At 39.3% G+C, this 24,551-nt stretch overlaps 1 protein-coding gene and 1 long non-coding RNA gene across 4 annotated transcripts in view; one reads left to right on the forward strand and one right to left on the reverse strand.

The window, feature by feature from the left end:
- Nucleotides 1–24,551, reverse strand: part of myom3 (myomesin 3) — an 89,877-nt gene that overhangs the window by 43,545 nt on the left and 21,781 nt on the right. For 2 of the 3 annotated variants that reach the window (XM_082551380.1, XM_082551381.1), the window contains 8 exons: nucleotides 18,838–18,942; nucleotides 13,412–13,565; nucleotides 12,895–13,052; nucleotides 9,450–9,542; nucleotides 9,004–9,092; nucleotides 6,596–6,640; nucleotides 4,183–4,323; nucleotides 2,819–2,980 (listed from right to left, as the gene is read on the reverse strand). In XM_082551380.1, the coding sequence (XP_082407506.1) occupies nucleotides 2,819–2,980; nucleotides 4,183–4,323; nucleotides 6,596–6,640; nucleotides 9,004–9,092; nucleotides 9,450–9,542; nucleotides 12,895–13,052; nucleotides 13,412–13,565; nucleotides 18,838–18,942 (947 nt within the window). Of the gene's footprint in view, nucleotides 1–2,818; nucleotides 2,981–4,182; nucleotides 4,324–6,595; nucleotides 6,641–9,003; nucleotides 9,093–9,449; nucleotides 9,543–12,894; nucleotides 13,053–13,411; nucleotides 13,566–18,837; nucleotides 18,943–24,551 lie in introns of those variants that run through there. The other variant, XM_082551382.1, reaches the window with a different exon arrangement.
- The window catches only part of LOC309717128, a 38,832-nt gene continuing 16,532 nt past the window's right edge, over nucleotides 2,252–24,551 (forward strand). The window contains exon 1 of the long non-coding RNA XR_014279627.1: nucleotides 2,252–2,513. This is a non-coding gene — a long non-coding RNA (uncharacterized lncRNA). The remainder of the gene's footprint in view (nucleotides 2,514–24,551) is intronic.

The following is a 24,551-nucleotide window of genomic DNA, read 5'->3' on the forward strand; positions in this document are numbered from 1 at the left end:
GTTACCACTATATATGTTATTATGTAAATAGAAGCAGGTAATGCCTAGGCAACCTAGGTACTCATGTTCCCAAGGCCTATTGTTGTGAGGTTTGACGATGATCCACAAAAAAATTGTGGATCATATAAAATTTTTACTGATTTTCAAATTTGGTGCAAATTTGACGTTTACACCCGATTTTCACCAAAATGAAATCAGTTGAATCTGTTATTAGCATCTACCATCACATAAAATTTGGAAATTATTTTTTTGAAAACTGTAGATGCTAGATGGCTAACAAACAGAGAGCCAGACAAACAAATGCAACTGATTACATACTCCCTCCCTTTGGGGGGAGAATTACTCACTTGGCAGAAACTCAATGCATCTAGGAAATCCAAAGTTCAAACCAAGCATTAGAACAGAAAAGAAAAGTGCTTTAGCTAACTTTGAATGTGCCATGGTTGTTTGTATCAGACGGGCTGGTCTGAGTATTTCAGAAAATGTTTTACCTACAGAGATTTGCCAACATCTATAGAATTTACAGAGAATGATTGAAAAAAAGAGAAAATATCCAGAGAGTTGCAGCTATCTAGGTGAAAAAGCCTTGCTGATTCCAGAGTTCAGAGGAGAACCACCAGATTGCTTCGAGCTGTCAGCTATGACAAGAAACTGAGGCAACAGTTCAAACAGGCTCCCCATATCTGAACAACAGAAGACTGAGAAAAACGTTAGTTTCAATTTTCTGCAGCTTTTAGATGAGAGAGGTCAGAATTGGATGTAAACAACATGAGATCATGGATCTCTCCTGCATTATTGTTGCTGGCCATGTCCATCCCTTTATGACCACCCTGTATAATCTTATGATAGCTGCTTCCAGCAGGACATGATGGCCTCCACAGTGACCAGATTTCAATCCAATAGAGCACCATCAAGACTTAGTGGAATGGGAGATTTACATGATGGATGTGCAGCTGACAAATCTGCAGCAACTGTCTGATGCTATCATGTTTCCAGAGTTTCCAGCACTTTGTTGAATCTATACCAATACAAATTGAAGCAGCTCTAAAAGTAAATTGGGTCCAACCAAGCACAAGCAAGAGGTAATTAATACAATGACCATTGATGGTAAATATGCTTAAAATGAATTCACATTCAGTTATTTTAAAAATGTTTGCAAAATTTGTAATATGACCAAGAGTGCTGGGCACTTCAAGGAACAAATGAAGAGCACTCTGTTTTCAGATGCATGTTCTGCTTAGGTGTGTTTGTAAAAACAGTGAAAATGTGGGATATTACAAGACTGTGACTGGTGGTTATAAAAGAGACGTCAGAAGGAAAGAAGCACGTGGTCAAGAAATTTCTTATGTTATATTGAAATAATGTGAAGCTCTTGTGTTATTATTTAGTTAGAGTTTAGTTGGTTTTTATTCTTTAGTTTAGTTTCATCCATATCTCTGAGTTTATGAGTCTTTTCCTGTCTTTGGTGTAAGTCTGTGTTGTCCTCTATGTTGTACTTTTAGCTGTGCCAGTACTTTCGTCTCTCCTTTGTCTGTTTCATGTATGCGCTTCCACGTTGTCAAGCTCGTGTTGTCATGTCTACATTCTATTATGTTTCCTGTTTTATTGTGAAGAGTCCGTTCCATGCTCAATGTGTTTAGTTGTACTTCCCCTGTGGCATTCAGGTTCATTTGTGTCAGCTGTGTTTCCCCAGGTGTTTCCACTTCCCTCATTACCCTTCAGTGTATTTATGTCTTCTGTCTTCACCAGGTCAAGTCACATCTGGTCACAGAGTTTCCTTTCTCCTGTTCATTGTCCATTTATTAGTGATGGGCAGATGAAGCCCCATGAAGCACTGAAGCTTTTCATCCAATTGGTTCACCCCAACGCGAAGCTTCATGAAGCTTCATTTGCTCTAGCAGGACACCTACTGGACGTAAAAATAATAGCTGGCATGAATTTGAAGAGTGTGGCATTTTGCACACAGCCTGTAAATGTCAACAACAAAAGGAGTGTGTAAAACACCTATAGTGTAGTGATGGCAGTATACTGTGTATATTTATGCTGGCAGTATGGAAAATGATTATTTGCGGCAAAGTTCGAACCGCTTCATGAACCAGTCACGTGGTACAGCCGGGCAGCGAGGCTTCGGACGTCATCATTTTCAGCTCCTCCCATAAATGAAGCAAGCCTCGATACGCGCTTCGCGGAAACGCCCCCTCCATTACTCGACACACGCTCCGAAGCCTCGATACAGAACGTCCCATCACTACCATTTATCTCTTGTCATAGTTTTTCATAAATCCTGTTCCGACCATGTTCAAGTCAGTTTTTATGTTTTAGTTTTTCCCCGTTTAGGTTTCAGGTTAGTTTTTTTCCAGTTTGCATTGCTTTGTTTTTGTTTCGACATCAGCCCAGATATAAACGGCTCGCTTTTTGTTATACCGCAATTTTTTTTTGTGTCCGCATTTTTGGTCCACACCTCAAACACACCGGCCCACCCCCCCGTGACAGTTTTTAAGACTACATGAATGGTATGTTGGGTTTTTTTTATAATCATGATGATCCTTTTGAGAGCCAGCTGAGGGTTTCCTATTGTTTCTAAACTTTAAGCTAAACTAATGCATCTGGAGGTTTTCTGTTTGTTCATGCTAAGCATTTGCACATGAAAAGTGGTCTTAATTTTCTCTCAGTGAGGCTGTGGAGGTATATTTTCACATTAGTGGATAATTTTGAAAGCGCCAAAGCCAGCTTCAGTATTTATATTAGATCCATTAATCTTTGGACTCTAATGCATTGATAAATTGTAAGTGTAGGCTAACATTTTAGAGTATTTCACCTGTGAGATAGACAAAAGCGCTGTGCTCTTGGATTCCATCCGTGGTTCTCAGTCTTGCAGTATAAAGACCTTCATCCTCCTTGTGTGCAGCCCTTAAGGTGATGACGGCCTTGGTGTCAAATGTTTTAATCTCCACATTGCTGGATTGATGCAGTTGTACACCTGGAAAATAGAAAAAGCAAGCTAAAAAGTCAAGAATAATGCTTTTATGACCCATTACTTTCATTTTACCAACTTCACTGTTCAAAAAGGTCTTTCACACCACTAGACTCGAGGTAATTAATGCTTTAACTTTAACTTCTGGCTGTGTCCCTTCATATTTTAATGAGGCCATTATTCACCCTCTTTTAATTTTAGGAAAATTTCAAAACTGCCTTCATTTCCAAAACATTATAAAAAGTGTTGGCCAACCAACTACCAGAAGTTTGAACTGTTCACAACATTTTAGAGAACTTTCAGCCAGATTCACTCTACTGAAATTCAAATGAAATTTTAGCACATAAAATGAGATGAAATGCAGGTAACTATTCAATCCTTATACTCTTGCGTCTGTCAGCTGCTTTGACACAGTTAATCGTAGTACCCTGATTAAGAGATTTAGAACGTGGGTGGGCATTTTGACTTATTTTCTTCCCATCCCTCTCATTGGAGTGTTACACTTGCTTTTGCTAATTTTGTGTCATCTCCTGCTGCTTTATCCCGTGGTGTGCCGCAAAGTTCAGTCCTGGGACGTATCCTGTTTGCTCCCACTTGGACACATCCTGAATAACTTTGAAGACATTTCATACTATTGTTATACGGCTGACATTTCATTGTACTTGTCTTTGAAACCCCAGAATGTGACCAAATTATCTGTTGTTCAAGACTGCATTCATATTATAAAGGACTAAATGGTATCCTATTATCTGTTTCTCAATACACAAAAACTGAAGTTATGATCTGTGGACCTGACATCTTTGTTCCCAAAAGTAATTAAAATCTTGGACCCTTGGGATGATTTGCTCTGAGTAAATCTAAAAGGTCCTAAACCTTTGGCGATTAGAGCCCTCCATCGTCAGTTGCCTCCATACATCAGTGAGCTACTACAGCCATATATAACTTCTACATCTCTGAGATCTGCTGATCCTTGCTTGATGGCTGTCCCTAGAGCCCTAGATCTGTGCTTTCTCTGGACCTAAGATCTGTGTTAATACATTTTAAAAAGAAACTTAAGACCAGCTTGTGCAGGCTTGCCTTGATTTAGTTTTATACCATTTAAATTGTTGTGTATTCTCTTCTGCAAAGCACTTTGTGAACTTTGTTCTTTAAAAATGCAATATAAATAAATTTTACTTACTTAATTACTTTGTATTTGCAACACTTACCATCTCTAAACCAGCTGACATCCTTCTGGAAGAGGAGCAGAGCTGAGGTGAATGTACACTCCAGGGTGAGGGTGTCGCCCTCTTTCACCCAGGTCGGAGGAAAGGAGGTGCCAAACCGAGCTTCCTGTTGAAGCTGTAAGGCTAGAATAGATGGGAGGAATGGAGCAGGAGTAAGAACACACGGGTGATAGAGACAGAAATGCCTAAAAAGACCATCTAATACAGACTAGAAAAAGACCCACTGCTTTATCCAAGCACACACACACAAAGCAGCTATAAGAGAATTCCCCGAGGGGAAACGTCACAGGACAGCAGAAAAGCTGCAGATGGCACTCTTTGTTTTTAAGTGAACAGTTCCTGACAAGTTATTCCTTTAGCTGCCTGTCATTCTCTGCCTTGTCAAAAACAGCAAAGCAATACAATCCGGACGTGCAAGATATGTGTGCCATGAGGTCTCGTCAATCCCATTCTCAGGGATGAATCTGAAAGATTGTGACATGCTTCTCATAATGATCTTGTTCTGCTTAGAAGTCCGGGCTATCACAACAGTGTGCGTAGAATTATTGAAACACACCGCAAAGATGTTTGCTTCCCATCATTCAAGTCCTGCATTTCCCTCAGTGCACTGATGTTATGATAAATTTACCGCAGTCACGCTTTAGTTTGAGTGATTTGTTTTGGAAAATACAATCAGCTCCATATGAGATAATCAAGTATCAGTTACAAAAAAATAGCAGCATGCAATTCTTCAGCACATTCTCCTAGCAAGCGGCCCCTGATGCCATTACAAGCTGATAAAGCTTCATTCAACATGATTGCCACTTAATATCTGTGTGTGTAGGGAAAATATTGGATTGTCTCGCACCCACATGGTCATTCCTCAGAAGCAATAGTGTAATACATACATAAATTATATTGCTCCTGACTTTTCCAGTTTTGCTATGTCTTTAAAATCCCTTTAAGATAAAATAAAAATCAGCACATTTTCAATAGAAATCTTGCTTTCTTTAGAAACGCGCACATTTGCACAGTCAGTATATGAAATCTGTCGAACCTGACAAGAAACACGCAACATCTGTGCACGATGATGACAATGGACAGAGTTGACTATCAGTAAATTTTTAGCAGTGCATACATGGGTCACAATATTAAAATAACTCTTATCAAAAAAATCCAGCTTGTTGAGAAATGGTCACAGGCCTTTGCTGTCTGAGACTGGTATCCTTGGGTCCTGTGGGTTACAAGCAGGGTTTTCAAAGTGTGGCCTGCAGGCCAATGAGAGCCCTTGGTAACCGTTGGGAGGCCCGTGGGGGCAACAACAAAACACTCTAGGACTGGATATTTCCCTCATTCACTTTATCTAACAGCTCAGAGCAAAACTAAGGGAGCTTTTGTCTTTATTTACAACACTTCAAACATTCTCACCACCCACCAACCACAACCAACCACCACCACCACCACCACCACCGAAGCATATGTTTGAGCCTTCTTCTTTTGGATTTTTCTTTTAGGCTTGGCAAGTGTATATATATTATATACATAACAGTAAAATCCACATGAATACCAGGACCAAAATGGGCTTGGGACCAGCATTAGGGGTACACAGGGTTGTGGCCACCTGTGGTTGGGTTATGTTTGCAAAAGTCATTTATATAAGTGTTAAGTTAAATCTGGGCACTAAAGCTACTTGGAAAAGGTTGGATGAAGATGGTAATTTGTGAAAATACTAACAAAAATAAATTAAAAAACAAGGGGAAGTTGAAGGGACATTAACTAATTTAATATAAAACTCTAAAAGTGTATATATTTTTTCAGGATGTCATGTTTTATACAAAAACTAGAGGTCCTTGTAAGATAAACATGTCTATGTCAGATAGCTGTTCCTGGCAAAACCGCTTCTTTGGTTTGATCAGATTGCGAGCATATATATGTATAGAAATTATGTAGTTCTAGGTTAAAAAGTCCTGAACCCCACACATGGCAGAAGCTAATCTAGGCCACAGAGTGCCACAGCTAGTGCGAGGTGCTCCGCAGCTTGAAGCGAAGTGGGATAAATCTCCCGCTGTCCCTGGAATGAAATATACATGACTGTCGTTTCTGCTCACTTGGAAGCAAGTCATTTTATCCCTTCAGTAACTACCCCACAAATAGTCTTACTTATGCCTGTACATCTATGAACACCCACACAGAAACATAAATTCCCGTGATATCCAAACAGCATCAGTGTGCAGCTCCCTTTCATTCCTCCCATGTCTTTCTTTAAGAGGTGCCACATGCACAGCAGAGCCAAACGTTGTGTCAGTCTTCAAAGTCACTCAGCCTGCCCTCGTTTACTGATGGAGGGAGGAACTTCAAAGGGTGGCAGAGAAAATGAAAGGGGACACTTTTCATTAGGCACTGGTGTGAAACTTACCGGAGGTCTGCAAGCGCTCTGAACCAGCCACGGCTCCTTGATATGCTGAATCGCAGGGCGGCAGAGCAGGACAGATTGGAGAGTGGCAGGCAGGGTCAAAAACAGAGAGAAAAGCAGTGAATGATACTGTGAGACTGAAGAAGAAACATGTTTAAAAAAAAGAAAGAAAGCAAGAAAAGATAAAGCAGAAGGCGAATCAAACCTGGCAATGCCACATTTATGCAAGTCACATCTAATATTCCCTTTAACCTAAGGCTGTGTTAAAGCCTGAAGAATACCTGTGAAATGTAGAAGAAGCCTTGAAGTGTCTCATTAAAGTCATTAAAGTGAGCTGAGCATTCAGGAAGTGAAGCCTTTTCATAAAAGGGCAGGTAGGTCAAGGTAATAAAAAATAAATAAAAAAATAAATAGTTTCTGTAACACTGCTGCGAGGCAGTATAGCTCACTGTAGATGTTATTAGTCACTGCTACACCCACTGTCTCATTTTAATTTATTATGCATGAGCACTGCAACGGGACCTGTTTTTCTGATCATTTCCGTTGATGCTGGTTCTCTTACAAACACCAAATTTACATAGAGACTCGGATAATGAGGATAGAAAACCGCACCATGGAGACCTGAGGCATTAGGAGGATGGAGATACAAACATTTGGTCAAATTTAGCTAGCATAGCATCTGCACCCTGGGCACCTTAATGATCATCTGTGCAACAACATAAAGCAAAAAAATAAAAAATAAATGAAATGCTTTATTTGTCATAGCAGGATTTCAAAATATGCACTTATGTTAGCTGTAAATGGACTAATGAAGAAAAACATGCCTGTAAGGAAAAACCCAGCGCTACATTCTTGGTGCAATGTAAAAGGAGGTTTAAGTAAATATTCATGGAAGCTTGAGGTGCTGGTTAAGTATGCAACGTTTGAACTTTATTTTAGTTAAACACAATATCGTCTTCTTCTCTAGTTTCTCAGTGGCTAGCCAAACCACCTGGGATGTCAGGGGCGGGGCTTCTTTAATCTGAAAATAAAGTTAAAGTTAAACAAGGTAAAAAATTATTTAAAAAACTCAGTTTCACTTACTACTTTTATTCTACTTGTCAAACTAAGAGGTGCATGGCTGACAGTTGGACAGGCTGCAGTTGAGACACTTGTTTCTACAGGCTGTTTGTGCAAACTTAAGATGTTCTTAAAGTGCTAGGATTTCCTTGCATGGCTGATGTCAGTGGTCTTGACTCGTGCATCGTGGTTTCATAATTAATCCTTTATAAGAATATTTCTTTCAGGTTATGGTTTTGTTTTTGTTTTTTTGCAGTAAATATTTTTTAAGATGTTTTAGGTGGTGTTCTTCTTATGCTTTGACCACACTTCTCCAGTTTCCCCAATGTTTTTAAGGGTATCCTGCATACCACGGTGAGACGTTTTCAGCTAATACCTCTTTCTGAATCACCTTGTAGGTGCCAAAATACTGTATCTAACTCGAGGAACTAGCTTAAAAATTGAATTTAAAATCGGTTCTTTGGTAACTTGTCTGTTATGTGTAGACAACATTCAGATGTTAGGGACAGAATTTGGCATAAAAGGTGAAGGCATGAATCCATCCTGCCTTACATCAGTGTTTCTAGCTGGGGATAGAGGTGTGATGCTGTGGGGGATATTTTCTTGGCACACTTTAGACTCTTTAGTAGTAGCTGAGCGTTGTTTAAACACCACAGCCTACCTGAGCATTGTGTCCAACTCAACATGACCACATGTATCCATCATCTGATGACTGCTTTCAGCAGATTAACACATAATGTCGCAAAACTCGGATCATCTCAAACTAGTTTCTTGAACATAACTGCGAGTTAACTGTTGGCCTCCACAGTCACTAAATCTCAATCCGGTAGAGATTGGGATGTGGTGGAAAGAGAGATTTGCATCGTTGATTTGCAGCTGACAAATCTGCAACAATTGCATATGCCATCAGGTCAATCTGGACCATTTCTGGCATCTTGTTGAATCTGTGTTAAATAATTAAAGCAAAGAGGGTTAAACTTTTCCACTGAGTGTATGAAAAGTATGTTTATGGGGAAAATAAGGAAGTTTGAAAATGTTAGAAGTGTGAGATCTAAAGTTCATTTTTTCATGCTTCCGATGTATGATCTCGAAGGAATTGCACTCAGGAAGCCAGAACTCAGGTTTTATTTGAAAATGGGAAAAGATAAACTAACAACAAAAGAGGTAAAAGTTGTGTAAACCAGGTTTGAAAAATGTTCAAACTAAGTCAAATAATTTACTGTGTCAGTGTCTCATTGCCAGCCTGACTGAAACTAGACTCTTCAGTGTTTTGGGGGCAATTGTACTGTATTCCATCTTTGCTACTGGTTTTTGAGCAAAGCTGACTTGAGATGAAACAAGAAACCACTCACAGTTCACCACGAGCGTTCCAAAGGTCACAGCTTCACCCAGGAGACTCTTGGCTACCACTTTGTACTCGCCAGCATCATCAGGAGAGCACCTTTGTAGAAGATATAGAATGTCATCTGTTTGTGAGTGAGAGTTGAAAGTGGGTGAATTTCAAGCCACAAGAGATGTTGAAAAAGCTGTGACCTCTTTTCATGTGCTGGATTTGGGTAATAGAAAAAACCTGCAACACAGCACGCACATGTACTTCTTAATTGAACCGGCACGTTTTATCTCATAACACCACCATTTAATTTCCTTATCTTACCTACAAGTAGCTTCAGTTTCTTATTCCATTCCTAATTTGTCAGTGGCAAGGTCAAGTAATCTGCTGCGTGCCCTATCTTGCACACTTCCATCACATTCATTCCAGTTTTCCAGACTTAATTAGAGATTTGAGCTAGTGACCCACCTTCTGATCTCCAGTGTGTTGAGACCAAATTTTTGTTGAAGACTGTAATTCCATGGTCGGTCAGATATTATCAGCGGCTCACCATCCTTGTACCTGCCGAAAAAGTACATAATTTTTGTTTTTTGAATATCAGAGTAAATGAACAACAGGCTGTACTTGGGTGGTTTATGCTCCTGCCTACTAATTACTCATGCACAGCTTTCATAATCAATTGTTAGTTTGGCTGAATGTCTGACGACTACAGGGGGTCTTTGATCTGTTATTCTGTCTTGTGCTGGGCATTGTTGAGGGCAGCTCATTGGGCTTGATGGGTCCCATATGGGGTAGTGAAACTCATGAGCCACAGGTTGTGTGGATCTCATAGCTCATGAATACTAAGCATACGCAGTCTTTTCATCAGCTAGTCTCACAGCAGCTCAGGTATCAAAGTCGACAGTTTGGCACATTGCCTGAATTAACACAGATTATTTCATATTAATACTGCGTGCAATATTCAGCTCAGGGTTCTGCACAGCAATGTCATGGCTCTTGGTCTTTTTGGTTTTTTGCAAGTAAGTTTTGGACTTTTAATGTAACCTTTTGTTTATTTTGGATCAATTACATATTAAATAATGATGCAATGTAGTGCTGCCACTAAGGACTGTTTTATTCATAGAAGATTCATCTTTCTGTTTTTGCTCTGACTTCCCAATAACCAAGGATATTCAGTTAGCATGGATATAAAATATAGAAAGCAACAAATCATAGAACTCAAAGATAAAACCAGAATGCTTGCTAGCTTGATAAATGACTTAAGAAGTAATTTTCTAAACCTGTTTGTTTTTGTGTGTGTTGATAGACTGATTATTTCAACTCTGATTATATAACACACAGTTTCTCCCAAAAGGTAGTCTAAACAGTTTATTCTGCTCTAACTTACTCTATGCAAATGAAATTAAAGGGACACAATTATGCCGATGACCCCATGTCAGATTGAATAGAAACTTTTGGACAGTTAAAGAAGCAGTCACAGGGGGACTGAGCATGGAGGAAAACAGCCATGGGTGGGCTGTAACAGGTTCCTGGTCTACAATATACAGTATTCTCAGTCTCATGTTTTCCTTTTTACATGCCTATGATTCAATCAAACCCCAAAATACAAATGGTTTAACATACCAGAATAAAATTCCCCTTCCACTTAGTGATGTTAGGTCAGCTGTGCCATTAAACTTTTTTTATGATTTTTGTTTTTTAAGTGCTCAAAAAACAAACAAACCTGTCACTTAAAAATTGTTTTTTAGTAGATTTCAAAGTCTGCTATGATAACAGTCTTTTTCCTGCTTTCCTGCAGAGCAAGATCTCAGGCAATCCAATTGTTCCTTAGGCCACCAATCATCAATATTTCATTGAGAAAACTACTATTACCTAAATAAAAAATAAATGTATAAAAAGGATTCACAGCATGTGTCTGTGAAGGTTCTCAGTCATCCAGGTCATCGTAGTCTAAGGAGCTTGGAAAGAAAAGCGTCTGGACTTCTTTAAGTTGCTTGAAGACATTTCACCTCTCATCCGAGAAGCTTCTTCAGTTCTAAGGTCAAATGGTGGAGAGTCCCAGATTTAAACCTAGTGTACTTCAGACCCAGCAACACACTCAGACAAAAACTGGTTCACCCGAAAGACAAAACTCTTAAACACAAACTTAACAATGTGGTGTATGCTGTACAGTGCAGCAAGGAATGCCCAGACTTCTACATTGGAGAGACCAAACAGCCTCTTCACAAGCGCATGGCATAACATAGAAGAGCCACCTCCACAGGACAAGACTCAGCAGTCCATCTGCATCTAAAGGACAAAGGTCACTACCAATGTTCACATTTTTGGACAGAGAGGACAGATGGTTTGAAAGAGGAGTGAAAGAAGCCATCTATGTCCACTGTGAGCGACCATCTTTGAACAGAGGCATTGGTTTACGACACCAACTGTCTGCCATCTATAATCCAGTTTTGAGATCCCGTCCCAGACGCCTTAACGCCCACTCACATCCTGGGCCATCTGACCTCAGGAAATCACATGATAGGGTGGGGCCAGGTTTCACAATGAACTCACCCGAAACTCTGGCTGATTGTGACCCACACCCGTTTTCACACCTTGGCTCATGTGATTAGGTAGAGGATCATCAGGGGGTCCTTTGTCCCTCTTTGGGGGGGAAACTCCCACTGGGTTTAAATCTGGGACTCTCCACCATTTGACCTTAGAACTGAAGAAGCTTCTCGGATAAGAGGTGAAACGTCTTCAAGCAACTTAAAGAAGTCCAGACGCTTTTCTTTCCAAGCTCCTTAGACTATGATTCACAGCATGAAAATTTGCTGTGAATAACATAAACACACGTGACACATAAACACCTAAAGCATAAACAGACTTCCTTATTCCTTATATTTATTATATGTAGTTATTTATGAGATAACATGACAATGCAGTTCAAAATATACACATTTTACAATAACAAATTGTGGATTCCTCTTTATGTCCTCTAGCTGCTGTGCTGGAAGTTTCAGAGTGTTCAATGGTGAACCAGCTATGCTGACGAATGTTTCTCCTGTCTCTTCTTTACTTTTAAAATGTTCATTTATCAGCTGGAACAAATGCAGATATCGATATGTATGGCTAGACCAGAGGATAGGAACCCATTTCCCCAGGATATTGCACCTTGTGTTATAGACAGAGACCAGCTATGTATGTGATGTGTGTCTGTTTCTAAAAAGGGTGGATTTTCCAAGTTGAAGGATACTGCATGCTCACAGAGTAGTCAATTACAGGGTCGACCCACCGTAAAGCATACCCTGCTTTTTCCTCCTCAGTGACTGTAATGGGAACCGTAATTTATTAAATAAGCATCATGATGCGTTCAGTGAAATTTGAAATCAGTGACAGTGTCTCTGAATTCAGCAGCAAAATGTCGAGTTCACACATCAAGAAAGCTAAAGGGCTGTTTTCCTCAGACTTTTAAACAATCTGGCTTCTTCATTTAAACCCAAGTAGTCGCATCTTGCTGGCCATTAGAACAAGTTTTATGGCAATTAAACTTACTTACTGTTCATTTATAATGTTAACAGTATAAAAAAGTAGTTTCTCAAGTAAAATGCTTAGAACAAGTTTTGTGGTTTGTTATTTTTATATTGGTATTTATTTTTCTTAAGTTGGTCATGATTTTGTAGGAAGAGCAATGCTCCTGGATTTTTCAGTTGTAGTTTTTGGCCCTTACAGCTCCACAAGGCAAGGCACATCTGGTTGTATTATATTCAAGAGAGTGTAGACATTTCTACAGCATATCTACAAAACTAGACAAGTGACATCATAGGTTAACACCACAGGATGCAACTTTGCCCATGGTCCTGTGATTTTTGTGGGGAAACTGCACATTTTTAGCATAAAGAATGCAGTAGTAGAAAGAGATGAGGGTACTCACCATGTCACCTTTGGGGTTGGACAGCCCTGGACAGTGCAGGAGAGTTTCACACTCATGCCTTCCCAGACAGTGTGAGCCCTCAGAGGGATTGGAAAGTCTGGGGCCTTCTGACTCAGTTGCTCCAGGTACCTCATGTGGGCAGATGCCTTCATTTCTGCCTGAGGTACAGACAGAGTGGTGAATTTATCCATGGAAGGAAAACATGTCTATAAATATTTATTGTAGATAAACACACTGTATTTTTTAAATATAGCAAGTCTCTGTGCTTTGGCTGTCATTAAAACAAGCGGGAGGACCAAGGAAGGATGGAAAATTATATATTAAAATTAGGAACAGTAATCAAGAGGGAACCTTTCTGAAAAATATTCTGGTTGTTATCTACCAATCAGAAAAGCGGTATTTATTTAAGGTGGACAAACTGTGGCACTTTTTCTCCAGAAATGCTAATATCTAAACAGTTTTGTAGTCTTTTGATGAATAAAATAATGGGATTCTTAAGACAAATACTTGACTGTACCTGTTTGCGAAGAGCTATCTTGTTAACACGAGTGCGTAACAACTGCTGGTTCCTGATCACATCGATTTCCACCCTCTCCGCCTCATTCCCAAACATTGTCCACTGCTCTCTCTCATACTCTTCATCAGCAGCCATGGTTTCTTTTAGGATTTCCCTGTTGGTGTAAACCATGAAGTAATTTAAATTTGTTTGGTGGTTATTTATTTGCTGTTTCATAATGTTGGATGATTTGTCCCGAGTATAGTATTGTAAATGTTGTTGAAAAGAAACAACACTACTACTACATTGCTCCATCCTGCAGTAGCTTCTTTATAACCTCTGCAGGCTTTGATGTGTTATATATGCCATGCTAGGTCCCAGATGGGTTTTTTTTTTTTTTAAATCTTTGTTTTTTTACTTTATTGCCTACATTAACTCTACTTGTGTCCTTGTTTGGGCATTCAGTAGGACAGTAGTGAGCAATTAATTTTCTCAAAGGGTCACTGGGACTGGTTTGGAGTACCAGTTATGCTAATGTGGCCTCTTGATGTAGTCCACAACAGTCCAAGTCGCTTGTGTGGCCTCTTGGGGAAATTAATGGCCCACCCCTGCACTAGGAGGTGCCAGATTGCCATTTTGGTTGTCTCACTAACTCGAATCATCCAATAGATCAACAGATTTAGGTCTAATATTACTGTAGTTTCTGTAGGTGTTTCTCTCTCCAGGCTGGGGTAATTAATCCCAAGGCAAACTTCGACTGCAGTGGACAGAGTTTTCTGTCTGGGTTGTCCTTACCAAGGATGATTTAGATCATTCTGCTTAAAAAGTGAATTTTCAAAAACAATTTTCTCTCATTAAAGCTCCAAAGTTGTTAGCTACATACTTTTTTTACAGCTCTCTTTTGGATGCTGTTGAGGCTTGTGCACTGTGACCGATAGTTATGCTGACACAGGGAGATGTAGCTGGTGCCTGTCTGCTAAGCTTCACCTACATTAATTAGATTCACTGAACTGGACCTCCCAAAGGTGTTTGTGCTGTTGGTGTGAGTAGCATGTTAAAAAAACACCTAGCATTCATCAGAGGTAACAGCAGAAACGTGAATTGCAGGTAAAATTTTAAACATGTTTTGCAATAGATGGCTTTACCTTTTGAGAGAATCCAAATAGCGTTTCTTTTTCACTTTAAGAGGGCCATAATACAATTTCAGTGTGTCCCACTTCATTTACAGTCAAATGCTAGTTTTATGATATTCGTCAGATTGTCTTCTCAAACGCTCCTTGATGAGGTCATTAGTTCACTGCTCAATTTGTAGCTTTCTGTCATTTCATATAGCACGCTTCTCGCACACGTTCAAAGGCTTTGAGGCGTCGGTATTTATGAGTTGTACATCAAGCCCGGCTGCCACTGCTGATTCACATCACTGTAAAAACGATGCAACGCTTCTACCCTGACGAACACCTCTTCAGGAATCCTTCAGGTGTGGACAGTTCAAAGCGACACTGTGTCGTCGGCCGTGTCACATCCTTGACTTGCCTTTCATCGGGCTGGTTGTCATGGAGATGCAAGGCAGTTGTGATAGTATATTCAGTCAGAAGAAGCAAATTTAATGTTTTGGGTTTTTTTTGTTTTTTTTTCAGGGCAAAAAGGTGACACACTAAGTAGGAAAACTTGCGTTACTAGCGGAAGAGGATCAAGGCTTGCTTTTGATTAGTCTCTTCTTTTGTGTTAATCTAAGTGTTTGTGAAGTTACAAAGTTAATCCCCACCAGCTCTCAGCTCTTGATCCTGTGCTCTGATCTCCTTGTAAGCTGTTAAACAAACCAGACACCTCTTAAAAAATTAATGAAGCCTTACTGGTAGCCCATGCACATTTGCATGACATATTGACGGTATGTACATCCAGTTAATCCATTTGAATAGATATATACATACTGAAACATGCTATCATGTAATTATAGTTATTATGAATACTCCTCTCTCATCATGGTAGAGAGGATGTGCATCTTGAAGCATTTTTTGACTGACAGACCCCAGGGCTTAATTATTTGCCACAGCAGAGAGAAAGACTCTTAAATATTCACACGAGCACAGTTTTTAGTATTTTTTGCCACCGGCTTGTTTAGCAAAGTGTGTTGGTGCTTTTAATCTCTGTGGGTTCAGATTTAAGCCTAGAGTGGAATGAACCACTGGATCACATCGAGTCAGTGGGCATGAAGAGGTTTATGGGTTTATTATTTCTCCAAAACCTTTCCTGTCTCTGCAAAGAAAAGGAAAAACGTTCTTGCCAAGACAAACTGGGCATGCACGAGTCAGCTGCATAATTTATTTCTTACCTATGTGGGGAAGATACTGGAGAGACCATTACGTGAATCTGATAGGAACATGTAGTTGCCAGCACAGAATGATCTAGCACATTTGTTTCCGCACAAATCAAATCGAATGTTAAGCTCCCCCATCTTGCAAACGCTAAAGCAGAGGTCTGGAAATAGTGTGCCAGTTCTCAAGAGCTTTCAGCTTCATCCTTCCATCGTTTCGTTTTTGGCCCGTAGAGGTCAGTCATCTTCAGCTTTTTCCAGCCTCCATCCTAAACTATCCAACTACACTGTGTTCATCTGAGCACATCTGAGGAGAAAGGAAGTTTCAAGATGCACTTCAGAGGGAGTCGACCTTGCAAATTTGCGCGGTAGGGTTTGGGTCTTAAAATCTGAAGGTGACACAAAACTGCGGCATTAGCTGAGCATGTTTGTGGATGGATAGTCACTGGTTGATGAGATAGGAGGGTTGTCGTGGTGATATGGAAGAGGGGACATAATGAGATGCTAAGTTGGCAGGACTACATCATTGCAGCTGAGGCTCATTACTTTCAGTTGTGTTTTGTCTTTCAAGAGGGTGTGATTTCACCCTCGATGACTTCCCCTCTTTTCACTCTTGCTACTTGGCAACTGTCTTCTACTATTTCTAATCTGCTACTTTAATACTCGTTGTGACCTCTGTTCATCTGTCTATTTACTTTTTTCGGCCACTTGCCAGCCAGAGCTTCCTTTCATGGCCTGAAGAAGGAAATATCTTTTATTTTTAGCACTTATGATGAAGTCTACACTAGCGATGTCAAATCCTTTTTGACACAAGAGTGTAATCAGGTTGTGGATAGACTGGAGAACAGGAAACTGGCTGCTGCTAAGCCTTTAAATTTGAAAGTGCTATTGACTTGCAACACAGACACTACGTGACCCAGACAGGACAAGGTGCCCCTAGAGCAGAAGAGGGATTTTAGTAAAGCAAATCAAGTCACTAGAGGCAACAATCCCTCAGCGTGTGTTCTCTGTGACCTAAACCTCTCTATTCTGGGATTACTTTTAGATATGACAGCCGAGCAGTAATCCTGTCCTGGCAACATGACCGTAAGACACTTAGAAAGAAAAAGAGTTCATACATGTCATCAGCAAAATCCTCTTATATTCTGATTCACTTACTAAGTTAAAGACCATGTGTTCTGGCAAAAAAAAAAAAAAAGTCCAGCTTGAGTACCAGAATATTTATTCTTTTGCTTCGTATATGAAGTCCAACACAATTAACCAACATGTCTTTCAAATTGACCCACAAACCAGTTTTATAATTCCCTCTTGAGCACATGGAGGCCTTTTTTCTTTAAAACCTCATGCTCCTTTTGGCAGACTGCCTTCACTCTTCACTTGTTTGAAAACCAAACCGTCTGCTGCAAAGATGCTGCAAAGATAGGCTGTTATCAATGGACCTGACTGCACCAGACAGGAGAGCACTATGTAGGTGGTATATGTTCTATAAGTGGAAAAAAAGACCTTTTTTATTTATTTATGTTTCTTTACTTTCACAGACTGTTTGCAAAGTCCTTATACTCAGAGTCATAAAGTGATTAAAAAAATTCAATATCTTTTAAATTAAAAACCAAACTAGTAGGTTTAATCTGCAGTAGTCTGTAGATGTTAACTACATAGGTAGTTAAGTGAGTAACTGGGTAGGTCATCATTTTATTGGAGAGCTAGCGCGGAGAAACAGTCGGCCATTTGCCCTCACTTTCATACCTGTGGTCAACTTATAATCACTATTTAACTCAGCACCCATGTGTTTGGACTATGAGAGGAAGTCAAGGGCCCCCAGGAGTACTCGTGCAGGCACAGCAGAACATGTAAACTACACAGGCCATCACATTCAAGCCAAGGGCTTTCTTGCTATAAGGCTAACCACTGCCCCACTCTCTGTAAATGAACCAGAGTCAAAAATGAAGATGTTCGATAGCTTGAGTTTATCAGACAATCATCAGTATCGGCTGACTCCTATCTTAGATTAGCTGTCATTTGAGCGTGGCGGTAGTTGTTTATCAGTGGTATCCCATCAGTCTTGATCCTGGTTACAGTTTCATGCATTTGTGTGATGAAGGGTTTCATGAACATTAAATAAATGGGGAAACAAATATTTATTATAATTAAATAGCAAAAACAAAAGAGTTTTATGGACTAACAAATAAAACAGTGCTTTGTGCTCTACATCCCTCCACAGGATGTGAGACTCCCCTGCTTCTATCTATAACCACAAAAATACAAACATATCTAATATCCTTCTTCTGCATGACTGCAGTTGAATAGTTATTGCTTATTTGGTCCATGACATCAGCCAGCAAATGAAGGGACCCAGCTGGCCTTTTATAGACTGACGAGAACGAGGGAAAAAACCCTGATTTCCGTTGTTTACTGAGATTCTCTATTGACAGAAAAGCTCTTGTGCTGTATTAGCTCGCAGGGCAAAGCGTCAGTGGAAGTTGACCCACTCTTCTTCCTCAAATAAACTGGAGAGAGAGCATGATAGTGACGGAGAGGCAGGGGTTTTATGACATAAACAGATCATCCAGGAAGGAAGTCCTCAGGAAAAAAAAAAAAGTGGAGCCTTGTTGACAGTGTGAAGAGACTCGTCCATGGTTGCTGCCCTTTTTTTCATGCACTGAAGATTCATCCTGCGTTAGAAATCCCCGCATCAAGACTTGCAGATGCAGGCTTCTGGTTTTTGTGAGCCTCTGCTACTAGGACTATTTAAAGGATCATGTGGTTGCTCTCACTTTCTATGCTTTTGAGTCCCATTTTTGAACCTCAAGGATGTTATTGGTTTTTTTTTTTTAAAGAGGATGAATTGACTGCATCGTCCTGCAAGGTGATATGCATTTGTTGATAGATATCCATTGAAATTCCCAGGACACATTTCACTGAGCTTGACTCGTCTTATGGAAGTATTGAATATTTACGACACTAGAATTAACACGTTTCAATAAAGACATTCTTGTCTAGTAGTTCATCCACAATTATTAAAATGTAAATGCAAGGATTTCAAATTTAAATTAAAACATAATTTAAATGTAAAAGTATTTTTCAACAAATTACATCTGTATGAAGATGATCTGTGAGCTGTTTTGTGCCTCACCATGTTCTGTGCCGAGGGAAGTTGTCCATGTCGAGGACCTCTTTGACTGACATGACATCACCGGGTATGATAGGAAAGACACCTGAATAGGAGGCCTCCTCATCGCTGTGACATCCAAAGTGTTGTGGAGGACAAAAAAAATAAAATAAAATAAATAAAACAAAGCATGATTAACATGCGCAAATCATCAAACGACACACAAAGGTGACAGATTACAAAATAGATATCTTCCCTTGTCATCCTTCACAGTTATCTATTCTGCTGATAGAAGGATATTAGCACGCCTATTAACTTTGTCACGGATTATGACACAATATCCAATCTGTTGTTCATCAGGCCATTATTCTCCTCTGCCACTAGAAAGCAGCACTGCCTCTAATATCCTCTAGCTGAGAAGCACAGGAGGCCGTGCATCAGAGAGTGCTTCGGTTAATGTAGGCAAATACAAAGTACATGAGGGTTCATTTATTCAGGCGCTCCAGGGATTCACTTTAAAGCAGGCAACTCTTATCTCAGTTAAGAAAACAACTTTTATGCATCTTTTCTGGTTCCTGTTGTGAAGATGTAGCGAAGTAAACAATGGCAAACCAAAAATCAAACAAGACAAAGGAAATTGCAAAGAAAATAAATCCATCACAGGCAGAACTTCTTTGAAACACATCCTCTGTAATGTTTGTCACACTAATATACCCTCTGTCACTCTGCAGCTCTGGGGTAAACCCAAAGCGTGGTTCATAGGATGGTGTAGCATGTTTGTCACTATTCAGTTTATACTACTCCTGTGTTGTCAGTAGTATTACTGTGCAAGCTGCTAAATTGGATTCGTTACTATTTTAAATGGGAAATACAAAATACTGCTTTGTTAAAACATATTTTAATTTTAGCTATGACCCTGTGGCAATGGGATACGAGCTAAAAACAGGATATTAAACACAGTGGTAGGGCTGAAACAGTCGTGTCTTCAGGTTCTTAAGATAGAACTTTATTAATCCCTCGGGTGGGTTCCTCTGGGAAATTCGACAAGTCTGTGGGCAGTAAAATGTGCAGTGTTTGCAGAATTGTAGCCTTGTGCTTTATGCGATTATTCAACTAGCTTCATCCCATGTGGGGTTTGAAAACCCTAATATAGCCATTCGAGCAGAGCAGCATGCGACCTCTTTTCTCCTCGAGTGTGAGAAATGTCATAACTGCAATCAGCTGCTGCTTCTGCTCTGTCAATGTTCCCCTTTTCCTCACTGGTGTACAAACACATGTTATTATTGTGTTTGTCATCAAGAGGAACTGCGGTTGGTGACGTTAAGCCCATGCAAATGTATAGGCGAGTTTATTGGATTGTTTATGACACGGTCACAGCCATTTGAAAGTTTTACTGGCCACTATAGTGAACAGTAAAACTTCAGGCTCTACAGTATGTTTGATTCAGGTGATGGTTTGGCTGTTTGAGCTACATTTAGTGAGGGGGAATATACCAGATGAACTAAACATAAACTGCAGTCACTGGTCACATACAGGAGAGTGTAAATATTGATGCACTGCCAACACTTCTCCTAGTTACCGCCTAGTTATCGCTTCATCATATACTACTCCACCAACCCCCCCATTTGTTTATATTTTGCTTTCAAGAATTATTTATATATTTTTTTTTCTAACACGGTCTTTTACAATAAGTCCTTAGTCTTTCTTACATTTTTTCAAAAGCCTTCTTTAGACACTGGATGCTTTTCACTCATTTTTGTTTCACTCCTTTTAGCTGTCTCTATATAACAGACAACGTAGCAAATTTTAAGCCAATTTCAAATCGTGTCTTTAGACAAAACCGATCATCATTACCTAGCCTAACTTGTTTCCAAATTCTTTAGTTGACTCTATAAAATATCCCAAAAAATAACCTAATTTTACAGATAAAATAGTATTTTTGTCTATTAGCTGATGACTTAACACAGCAGTCCCCAACCTTTTTTGCACCACGGACCGGTTTATGCCCGACAATATTTTCACGGACCGGCCTTTAAGGTGTCGCGGATAAATACAACAAAATAAAACTAGTACCGGTACAGAAAAAAAGATTTATTCCTAACACACGTGAAAAGACCCAGGAAAACCGAGTAAACGATAAAAACGATAACAAACTAACGCTGAAAACCGATAAAAACCCTGAAAACCATACATTTCACACCTGAGCCTCAACTCTCGCGGCCCGGTACCAAACAACTCGCGGACCGGTACCAGTCCGAGGCCCGGGGGTTGGGGACCGCTGACTTAACAGATCTCAGCAGCCTGTGCAGTATGTCTGTAAAAATTGAGGAACCTGAATATGTGGAGGACAAAAGAAAAAGCGGTAGGCCTGAAAAACCTATCTACGGTAGATGACCAGCATCTGAAGGTAGTGTCCTTAAAAAATAAGAAAAATAAAAACCCCAATCAAAACAGGACCTGAGAAATTGGCCTTCCTGAACCTCAACATTATTATCTTGCAAGAGAATGGAACAAAAGTTAGTCAAAATCCAAAATGTAGCGTTGAAGCATCCACCAAGATCCATGGAGAACTACACCTACAGACTTCGAGAAAGAAGTTACAAGAAAGCATTGCAAGAGTTCAGGCTGTGTCGACGAAAGAAGGTGTTCATAACAAATAGTGATTTTCCTGCACATCACTGTAAAAACTCTGTTTTTGCCTTTTATGTTTTCCATGTTTCAGTAAACCGCTGCACCTACTTCCCGTTTTTCTAGTAAAGAAAAGACTTTTGCCCAATTATGCAGATATGTACATTTCTGAGCCTACACTGCACCACAAACTCTGTCTGAATTTCCAACATAAAACTGAGTCGACGTTATCCACAGTATGTGCACCACCATGGAAGGAAAGAGGCTTTTGTTGTTGTTGCAGTTGTGAAACTGAATAGCACATTTGTAACACGAGAAGCACAAATTTGAGTTTTTTCCTTATCTGAAGACGAGGCTTACTCTTTTAGAATAATTGCAACCTCAGTGAGAGGCTATTTTATAAGTGCGAAGGCTTCCCTTGTTTTTCTTATGTAATGAAAACCTTTTCTTTTTGTTTTTAGGAATATGCATTAGCTTTTTTGGATTCCTGTTAATTAAAAAGCTGCTGCTCTTATTCTTCCTGTGAAGTAGTGTACGTTACTTTACCACAGAGTCCCACTGTAATAAATAAAAATCTCAAAATCTCAAATGTGATGCCAGAACTGTATTTTTATCCACCTGCGTCACACAAACCCCGACCGTTGCTGTTAACATCTAGCCTCAAGCATTGCTTTCAACAAGTCATCTTACAAATGGCAATGCAAATTGACGTGACTTCTCTTTTTCTTTTGATTGTAATCTGGGAAATTTCCCCATTTCACGGTGCTGAGAGAACAACTTCTGCTTTTGCTTTCCTATAATTGTATTTTCTTTCTATTGTTTGGGCTCCCATTGAATGTGTGTACCACTGAATAATGTTGTGTGTGGCTGGGTAGTACACATATATATATATATATATATATATATATATATATATATATATATATATATGTGTGTGTGTGTGTGTGTGTGTGTGTGTGTGTGTGTGTGTGTGTGTGTGTGTGTGTATAGATATATGTATACATGAGGGCACATATAAACAGGAACTTCCAAATGCATGCAGTAATCCATGCAGGCCAAAAATGTCATGCCACTGCTGTTGGTTGAAAGAGAGTGGTTGTTCGTTTGTGTTTACAAACAGTGGGCTTCCTCAAAATATTAACTTGGTGTAACTGGAAGGAGGAAATAAAAAAGAGGGAAACTTGATGGAACTGGACGTTCTGTTATCGCTGTTTCATGCATGTCAACATACTGTACAAAGACTGTTTTGTGCTATTCTACAAATACAAAAAATGAAACCACTGTAGAGAAAACCGTTCCCTTCTCTGGTGTTGGCTAAACCTACCCAGAGGCCACTTTGCTCAATCTAACATGAAGATAAATTTGAGTGTGCTCCCACGAGCATGTTCTAAGTATAAATTTCACCAATGCACCTGCTCCCTCTCATGCTTCTTCTTTTAAACAAAAGGAGACATGACCTCTAAGTTCAGCTGAACTAAGCTAGATGGAATAATTGCTTATTTTCAACTTCCCCGAGGAGAAAAATTGGCCAGTTCCCTTTATTCTGCAATGGAGATTGTAGACCCACAGGTTAGCCTAATTTAATAACTCACTACAGCAAGAGGGGTGCATGAAAATGAAGGCAAATTTGGCTTGAGAGTATGAGTATATGTTGACTTGTACCTGTGTGCCTGCTTTCATTTGTGTTCTGCCATAGTGTAAATGGATAGGCCTGCTGCATGTGAGTGTGGGCAGCCAAATGAAAAGAAACAAAAAAAGTTATAAAAAAAACCTTTTGAGAAAATTAAAATGAGGCAAATAACAATGAACCAGACTTGCAATCTAATCATTACACATGACAGTTTATAGTCGGTTAAACTTTAACCTTTTAATTAAATTTTTTTGAAACTTTAGAGTTTAATAAACCACTGACAATTTTATTTATAAAATGTTCATTTCCATATATAGCTTTCATTTGTATCATATTTGCTACGTCTTGAATTTGCTTTAAAATGGTTTTTAGGTTTTTCAGGAGAAAAAAATCACATAGTTGTAGACGTCTCAAAAATAAAACTATATTTATCAAATATGATGGACTGGGTGTTCATGGGTTAGACTGAAAGTCAGCCTTGGACCTTGAGATTGTTTTTAGATGTTTGTGTAGCAGGTTAACTGAAAGCTATTCATTTCCTGCTTCAGGTAATTTTCATGCTAACCACAAAGTAGCTGAACTGATGCATCTGTACACACAGGTGTCTTAATTTATCCGTTAGCTCATCCCGCTGTTGTCTGCTTATCATATGATCAAGAGTTTATGTTTAACTTTAGCCTTTAAAACCGGCTGTAGTACAATGTCAAAGGGACTTCTGGTAGAAAAGACTGAAATATAAAACTGTTTGCTTGTGTGCATGTGTTGAGGTCGTTTTTTGATTGAATGTGTCATTGAACCATGTAGTGAATCAGTACTAAAAATGAAATTTACATAAAGGATACATTTGTTTTATAACAAAGATGCATACGGATGTCCTCTGTTATCAGTAAAGCTGCAAGGAGTCCTCATCTTAACAAGTTGCTCAATCTGTTAATCCTATATCCTGTTTATTTCTTTTTAATACTATACAGAAAGCTGCGTATGGTGCGAGACAGTTCCACCTTTTTCAAATATTAATCAGTTTGCTTCATCAATTTTAAAGCCTCAAGCTGCACTTTCCTATTATAGTGCAGTGAATTTTCTATTGTACTTTTTGTTTAAATTGTCTCTTTCATTTAAAAATAAACGTGCAATAAACAATACTGCACATAAAGTAAAACAGAACTAGTTATTTCTAGAGTTTTGCTTGTGAAATTTGAGTTTGAACAGAAGTCTTCATGATATGACAACACAAACATTATGCTTATCAGTTTTCTGTTTTTGTATTCCCTCAAGCTGTTACTGTGAGAGTGATTACGGAGCTTCTTTTAAGCCACTTTTTAGACTCTGAGGTGTCCCAGAGTTAAGAGGAGTTTAACTTAGATCCTGTATAGTAAACAAAAGTACTGTAAAGTAGCTAGTGCTGGCCTTCATAACTGCTTTCGGTCTTTGTGTCATAGAGTGAACAAGGTACCGGAAACATTCCTCTGAGATTTGGCTT

Source organism: Aulonocara stuartgranti (assembly GCF_965226115.1).
Source record: "Aulonocara stuartgranti genome assembly, chromosome: 11".
NCBI classification, from domain to species: domain Eukaryota; kingdom Metazoa; phylum Chordata; class Actinopteri; order Cichliformes; family Cichlidae; genus Aulonocara; species Aulonocara stuartgranti.